At 39.3% G+C, this 8,668-nt stretch overlaps 1 protein-coding gene across 1 annotated transcript in view; it reads right to left on the reverse strand.

Moving 5' to 3' along the window:
- LOC128248082 (uncharacterized) overlaps positions 1–8,668 on the reverse strand; it is a 47,184-nt gene that overhangs the window by 4,973 nt on the left and 33,543 nt on the right. Inside the window, exons 5-7 of the mRNA XM_052968509.1 lie at positions 8,337–8,432; positions 7,301–7,511; positions 717–1,053 (exon numbers count right to left, since the gene is read on the reverse strand). Coding sequence (XP_052824469.1) covers positions 717–1,053; positions 7,301–7,511; positions 8,337–8,432 — 644 coding nt within the window. The remainder of the gene's footprint in view (positions 1–716; positions 1,054–7,300; positions 7,512–8,336; positions 8,433–8,668) is intronic.

An 8,668-nucleotide genomic window follows, 5' to 3' on the forward strand; every position in this document is an offset into this window, starting at 1 on the left:
GGAAAGCGGACGTTAAACGATGATGATGATGATTATATATATATATATATATATATATATATATATATTCTGACGTCAGGTAAAAAAGCTGAACAGCTTCCATCTCGGAAGCCTACGACGCATACTCGGCATCTCCTGGCAGGACAAGGGGACCTACACCGACGTCCTGACTGGTGCTGACCTCCCTTCCATGTACACCTTGCTGAGAGACCGTCGACTACGCAGGCTAGGCCACGTTCGCCGTATGGAGGACGGCCGAATCCCAAAAGGCATTCTCTACGGAGAACTCGCAGCTGAACAGAGGAACAAGGGTCGCCCGCAGCTGAGGTACAAAGACGTGTGCAGGAGGGACACGAAGACGGTCAACATCGACATCAACTCCTGGGAGGACCTGGCAGCGGACCGCACCAAGTGGAAGAGCACACTTCTCAAGCAGTTACGGATCAGTCTGGTCTTATTAATTTCTCAAGGATATGTAAACCATTCAGGGATATATAAACCAAAACAAGCTAATAAATCATGAAAAATGTCTGTAATAAATGTTTTTCTTTTGTTGGTCAGGAGAAACACAAGCCGTACACAAAGTCAAGTGTCAGTCGTTGTTTATTAGAAATTAATTTTGTTATTAATTACTTAATGTCAACAACTATTGAAAAGGTTGCAAGACGCAACGAAAATTTTAGAAAAATAAATAAGTAAATGTGTGGAAATTTTACCTGTGAGTGTGTCAAGTTCTAAGGTACCAAAAGAGAATGACTCTCCCCAGACACAACAGAATATACTGGAAAATAACCATAGCGAGGGACATCCCACAGTTGAATTAGAACAGTCACAAACAGTGAAAGAAGACATGCACCCAACACCAGAGCTGAAGACACCTCCGAAAGGGGGTGGCCCCGCCACGTCAAAACGGTAGAGGAGTAGGGGCCGAAACCGGACGTGGTTCCTCCTGATGATGTCTTGAGCTAACTGGATCCTATAAAGGAGCTGTTGTGGTAGCAGACCACGAAACATGGTTGAAATTCCTTCCTTGTTGGAATCATTGAAGTATGTCTGTAAGCAAAGGTCAATGAAAAGTCAAAGTTCGAGAAACATAGTAAAAAGTTACATTACAGCAGATCTTAATCTAAGTAAGGATTATGTTTTGACTCTGTATATAGACACGTGTGGACTTGCTCATAGTCACAGCAAAGCAGTAGAATGCTTCTCCTTAAAAATCAATCACAAAACTAATCCTGGCTGACAATTATTTTATTTCAATTCTAGATTAGGAAATCATTTATCAACATCACCGCAGCCAGACTAAATCAATGTTTTCCTCACCTTCTCTTCGCCGAAACGCAGCAAAGCTTCGAAGTTACTGTCAACTTTTTCCTAGTGTAACTGTGTATAAATATCTACATCTACATCTCTTTTACTTTTTTACTTGTTTCAGTCATTTGACTGCGGCCATGCTGGAGCACCGCCTTTAATCGAGCAAATCTTCCCCAGGACTTATTCTTTGTAAGCCTAATACTTATTCTATCGGTCTCTTTTGCCGAACCGCTAAGTTACGGGGATGTAAACACACCAGCATCGGTTGTTAAGTGATGTGGGGACAACATCGCTACCAAATCCACTCACAAGGCTTTGGTCGGCCCGGGGCTATAGTTGCTAAAAAACAGAAAAGGTAAAAAAAAAATGTAAGAAACCTAAATATGAAAGAACAATAAAAAAGATGGCCTTTAAGCCCATCAGAGTTATGTCCCTTATTTCTGGTTGTCAAGGCATGCGAGATAAACGCAGACGCACTTACACACACACACACACACGCACACACACACACACACACACACACACACACACTTATGTCCGTCCGTCCGTCCATCCATCCATGCTTGGATGATTACCATGCACAATGAGCGTTCATTATTTTCGACTAATAGAGTTCCAACGTGTAAAGGGCTGAGTATACCTAGCAAGCATGTGCTCTTGATGCATTTTCAAGGTGGAATCGACGTCACACCATGGAACAAGATCAAGCACTTAAATTGCTGTTACGATCCACGAGGTTCTTAATATGGATTGTATCTTCATTTTGCCCCGAAACAATGAAAAACTAAAATTAAGCTTTGTGGGTTTTAATGTCAGAGCTCAGGGTTGGAAAGAACGTATATATCGAGATCAGAGCCACTGAAAACAATTTAACATGTCTATTTTGGGATTCCGGGTGGTCCTTTCAAAATTTGAGAGGACTGTAAGATTTGTTATTTTTTTTTTTTTTTTTTTTTTTTTTTTTTTTTTTTTTTTTTTTTAGAGAGAGAAAGACCCTATCACGTGCACCTCCCTGCTTTCTTGGGTTCCGGGAAAGTATTCTTGAATAATCTCACATTTTATTGGCACAGTATAAGACATAATTCAAACTACAAATGATTCCGTCTTATCACCGTTTTGTATTGCGTGACAGTAACATAAGAAATATAAATCATTGAAAGGAGGGGGGGGCATAGACAACAGGGGAGGTAATTCTCGACTGGTTTAGAAGAAATGGGCGTAAGATTGCAAAGAATATTGTTTCGTCTATTGAAAATGTAATTTTCCAAAAACAGATTTATTAAATGCCAAGTTCTGCGTGGCTAATTTTACCATCACAAACCTGAGTATGTCTAATAATATAATCTCTCGGTTTCTGTATAAATATATAAAGCGATTGCAGCACAAGTGACTCATATTTGCCAATCAAAAATGTAGAAACACTTAAAACATTTGGTGCCAAAATTTCCATCGTAAAATTTTCAACTGCGACCTGGTCACAGAGACGTGATTCCAACAGGTTCATATCAAATTAGTTGACTGGCAAATACACTCCCGGAACACACACACACACACACACCGTAAATCCGCGAGTATAATCCGCACACATTTTCCCCAAAATTTAAATGTCAAAATTTCTGGTGCGTACTATATACGAGGTTAAAAATAAAAAATATTTTCTAAGCACAATTTTCTAAGAGATAAATATGTAAAGGTAATTTACTTAATATCTATTTTTCACTGACGTTTTTACTGTTATTTCTTTATTTTCTGCAAACAAAGTGCACAAAAAAAGGCTACACGTTTGCACTATGTTATATATACAATAATAATAAAGGACGTTACCGTATATACGTTTACAAACCAAGGACGTTATATAGACCTCCTTGACTCAAGTTAGAGAAGGGGTGCGTATTATACACAAGGTTTTGGTTTTTCAGAGGTACAGCTCCCTAAAAATCCCCTGCGTATTATACTCAAGGGCGGACTATACTCGAGGATTTACGGTATATATATTTTTCTGTAGTTTCAGTTCAGAGCTGTGGCCATGCTGGGGCACCGCCATTTTGCTACACTGTTATTATTGAGAGCCTCCTCTAATATGTGGCATTTGGTGAAGAATGGAGGTTGGTGTAGCTACCGTCATTTGCACCTCTTACCGTGAGGTAGGTTCATCTGGTAGTCTCGACAGGAAGAGGTCCAGCCTTGATTTAAAAACGCCTACATCCACTTTGTGCAGGTTCCACTTTGTGCAGGTTCCACTTTGTGCAGGTTCCACTTTGTGCAGGTTCCACTTTGTGCAGGTTCCACTTTGGGAGAGTATTAAAAAGTTGTGGGCCTCTGAAACTCACACTGTTGCAGTAACTGATCCTGAAGTGCGATGGAATTGCTGTGATCTTTGACACTGTGCAGTGTCGATTCGTTCTGGCATTGGTGTAGCTTTAAATGCCAAAATTTGGCACAATTCCTTCCGGGATCTTCCAGATGTATATTACCGCATACCTCTCCCGCTTAATATATATATATCTATATCTATATCTATCTATCTATCTATCTATCTATCTATCTATCTATCTATCTATCTATCTATATATATATATATATATATGAGAGTATTGTAGTTCGCTTGAAGCATTGTGTATTGTTTGTAAATAATAAAAAGTTTCCAATGGTACAACAATGTACTATAATACAAAAAGTGGATTATATACCTGCTGTAATTTAGTTATCCATAGTCCGATGTATATAAGCTATTATATTTCATATACACACCCACGAAGGTACCAGCCCGAAACATTACACTCCATTCTCATTACGACTCACTAATCTACTGAATTTTGAGACAATAGATGGAGCCACCATCTATTCGCTTTCATAAATGCTACACAAATCACACCTCAAACCACACCTTCCAGAAATCTAGTCCTAGTTATGCCTGAAAGTATAGATGGGATGGTCATATATGCGCTCCATTAAAGCTTTGAACCAAGGCTAATCAGAAATAATGAACTAACTATAGGGCGGCGAGGTGGCAGAATCGTTAGCACGCCGGGCGAAATGCTTAGCGGTATTTCGTCGGCTGTTACGTCCTGAGTTCAAATTCTGCCGAGGTCGACTTTGCCTTTCATCCTTTCAGGGTCGATAAATTAAGTACCGGTTGCGTACTGGGGTCGATGTAATCGACTTAATCTCTTTGTCTGTCCTTGTTTGTCTCCTCTATGTTTAGTCCCTTGTGGGCAATAAAGAAATAAGAAATAATGAACTGGACCGAACTCATGACGTCCACAAACAACAACAACAACACAACCACAGCAACAATAAGAACGACAACAGCAACAACTACTACTACTACTACTACTACTATAAATTTTCACTGAAAAGAAAGAAAAAATATTACATAAAATTTCAAACACTATCAGGAATTATCTCCCTTAGATTGGTTAAGGGAAATAACTCTTTATAAAGATTATATATTATATATAGTGATCTCCCTTGACACTAAAATATTTTCGATGACTTCAATTCACAAATATTCTTTCAGATGCATTTGACAGGAAATATTTTGAGAAGGGCATTAAACACACAACACACCCTTTGACGTATTTTGAGAGGAATTGTTTAGTTCACTTCTGGAAACGGGTGTTTTGTTCAACATCTTTAAACAACCATTATTCAGGGACCTTTTGAGCGGGATGGGCTACTCGACCTGAAGAAAATTCTAACTGGGCCCCACCTGCGAGGACATGCACTGTTTATCTTTTTATGAGATCACCATGTCGCGCATATATGGTTGTGATGCATGTGCCTGGTGTACCCTTATGAAACGGAAAGTCTTGATAGATATATTGGGCTTCGTATATTTGCACCCCAGTGTCACTGTGATGGCATGCGCTGCTCCCTCGCACAACAATAACAATAATAATAATAATAATAATAATAATAATAATAATAATAATAATGATGATGATGATGATGATGATGATGATGATGATGATGATGATGATGATGATAATAAGGCCTGAATTTAGGGGGAAGGGGATTTGTCAAGTACATGGACTCCAGTGTTTCCTGGTACTTAATCTATCGACCCCGAAAGGATGAAAGACAAAGTCGACCTCGACGGAATTTGAACTCAGAACGTAGCGACGGGCGAAATACCGCTAGGCATTTCGCCCGGCGTGCTAACCACTCTGCCAGCTCACCGCCTTAGTAGTAGTAATAATAATAATAATAATAATAATAATAATAACAACAACAACAAGCACAGAAAACGCTAAGCGTATGAAAACTCGTGCTAAAACAGCTGCCTTAGATATTCTTGCTGATAAATGGCAAGAAAAACCACTCAGTGACAAATACCCAAAGAGAGCGAATAATGTCGATGTTGACTAAGCCCTTATCCACCAATGGCTAATGGTTTCTGGCTTGAAATTAGAAACAGAGAGGTTTATCATAGCAGCCCAGGATCAATGCCTACCTACAAGGAATTACCAGGCCAACATATTAAAGAACGGCAGCTCCCCAATACGTCGTGTATGTCAACAACAAAATGAGACCATTGATCATGTCTCCATGTGCAGTCTGCTTGCGCCTACAGAGTATCTCAACTGGCATGATAGAGCAGCACAATATATTCACTGGGTAATTTACAAAAACCTGGACTTGCCCCATGATAAAAACTGGTGGGAACAAAATCCACACCCAGTGCTTGAAAAAAATCACATCTCACTCCTCTGGAATTTCACCATTCAAACTGACAGAAAGATAGATGCAAATAGGCCAGACATCATATTGAAATACTTCAGACAAAAATATTGCCTCTTCATTGATATGACTGTCCCAATCGATATAAATGTATTTGTCAAGACCTACCAAAAACTGAGCAAATATAAAGATCTTGAAATAGAAATTGGCAAAACGTGGAACCTCAAGACTAAAACAATACCTGTTGTCATAGGTGCCCTAGGAATGATAGCAAAAGGAGCTGATTGCTACCTAGCTCAGATACCAGGAAACCCCCCAAGTGGCAGAAATTGAAAAGATAGTGCTCATGGAAACTGCCCATATCCTACGCAAAATAATTTCTATGTAATTTCAAATTTTAAAACAAACACTTAATTTTCTTATGGTTTCTTAAACATTCTCTGGAACAACACTATGTACAAAACCAAATATATGGCACGCTAGGCATAACACCTACATGAACTTCTAACTTGTTATGTCTTGAGGTCTCTGGGTGAGGCTTGGAGTCAACTTGTACAAATACAAAGCAAAAGTCAACAATATAACAATAACAATAATAATAATGATAATAATAATAATAATAATGATGATGATGATGATGATGATGATGATGATGATGATGGTGATGATTGTAGGAGCACTTGGAATGATCAAAAAAGGAACTGAAAATTATTTAAGAATGATCCCTGGCTTATCATCCATGCAGGACATGCAAAAGGGTGTCTTAACTGGTCACTCGTATTGAGAAGAGAATTGTCGCCGTGAATTTTCTTTCCTTCTTTTCTTCTTTATTTTCTTTGTTTTCATTTATTATTTTTTGTTTTCTTCCTCCTTTTCTTTTTCTCACTGTCTTTCTGCCCCTACCTTTTTCCCTATCACATGACTTTGCAAATGAACAATCTGGTGTGTTTATTTTAATGGCCTACCAAAGTATACAGTGAGCTTCTTTGTTCTAGGTTTTGGGAAGACACTCGGCAAGAAATGGAGACAAAATTGAGAGAAGAAGAAGAAGAAGAAGAAGAAGAAGAAGAAGAAGAAGATGAAGATGGTGGTGTGGTGATGATGAGAATAATGATGATGATGAGATCCTGAAATGGAGAGGCTGGTTGATGCCGTACAAATGTGCAGCAAAGATATAGGATAGAATTCGGGATCTCATTGTGCCGTGCTCATTTTGAAGCGAGGGAAAAGAGTAGATTGTAGGGGTTTCGAATTGCCAAATGGAGAGTGAATAGGAGACTCGGACGATGATGGGTATAAGTACCTTGTGATCCTGGAGCTGGACAATATCTTTCACAGAGAAATGAAAGACAAGGTCACCACTGCATATTTGAAGCGTCTCAAACTTCTCTTGAAGCCAAAACTCAACGCAAGGAACCTGTTGACTGCCATCAACATATGGGCTGTTACTGTAGTCCGCTATAGTGTACCCATTCTGAAATGGATACGATCGGAGATTGACAAACTCGATCGCACTACCCAAAAAACAATGACAACGAACGTACACAGTACTAAGGAGAACATACACAGGCTCTATATGAAGAGATGGAAAAATGGACGTGGCTTCATTAGCGTACAGGAATGCATCAACAGTGAAAGAAAAAACATGACAAAGTATTTGGCAAAGAAAAAACAAGACCTGTTACAGTATGCTGCTTATGCAGACGGATTTACCAACAATAGAGTTGAGAGTGATAATTAATTCTGATCACGAATAGCCAACGAGAGAGAAGAAACTCTTCTCCGTATGGAATTATATGGTCAATTCCACCGTGAAAGTAACAATTTAAAAGACCAGGAAGCATCATGGTGGTGGCTCAGCGAAGGTGAGCTTACAAAGAGGACTGAAAGTCTCATCATTGCTGCATAGGACAAGGCATTGACGATCAACTCAGTGAAAAAGAATATATACCACACAAGTGCAACGGACCTCTGCAGAATGTGTGGGAAGAGGATCGAAAGCGTGACTCACATTGTTAGTGCTTGCGAAAGTCTTGCGCAGAAAGAGTACAAGCGCAGACACGACGAAGTAGCCCAAAACCTTCACTGGCTACTATGCCGGAAGTATGGATACGAGGTAACGGGTGCTTGGTACCAAAATACATCGGGAAAGATAATGGACGAAAACGGAAAGGCAAAAATCCTCTGGGACTTTGACTTCCAGACAGACAAGATGTTAGAGCACCGAAGGCCAGATATAGTAACCTTTAGGAGTTATAACTAAGAGTGTCTAATAAGCGATGTGACAGTGTCAGGAGATTAATATATCGTGAAAGAAAGAGGTTGATAAATATGGAAACCTGAGAATTGAAATCACCAAGATGTGGCCGCTGCGAGAGTCAAGCATAAAGGTTGTTCTTGTTGTCATCGGAATATTGAGTTCAATATCACCCAATCTGAAAAAAAAACAAAAAACATCTGGACACTTTAGAAAAACCCTACAATCTAGGTGTATTGCAAAAATTGGCATTACTTGGAACTGCATGCATATTGCGTAAAGTACTGTCCGCCTGAAGGCCATGTTGTGACTTGACAGACAGTGCAAAACCCCGCCACAAAACCCCGGCACAAAACCCCTTCAATTTACAACATCATAATATTGTATACTGTGCGAAGTTTTCAAAAAAAAAAA

Source organism: Octopus bimaculoides, chromosome 6 (assembly GCF_001194135.2).
Source record: "Octopus bimaculoides isolate UCB-OBI-ISO-001 chromosome 6, ASM119413v2, whole genome shotgun sequence".
Lineage (NCBI taxonomy): Eukaryota > Metazoa > Mollusca > Cephalopoda > Octopoda > Octopodidae > Octopus > Octopus bimaculoides.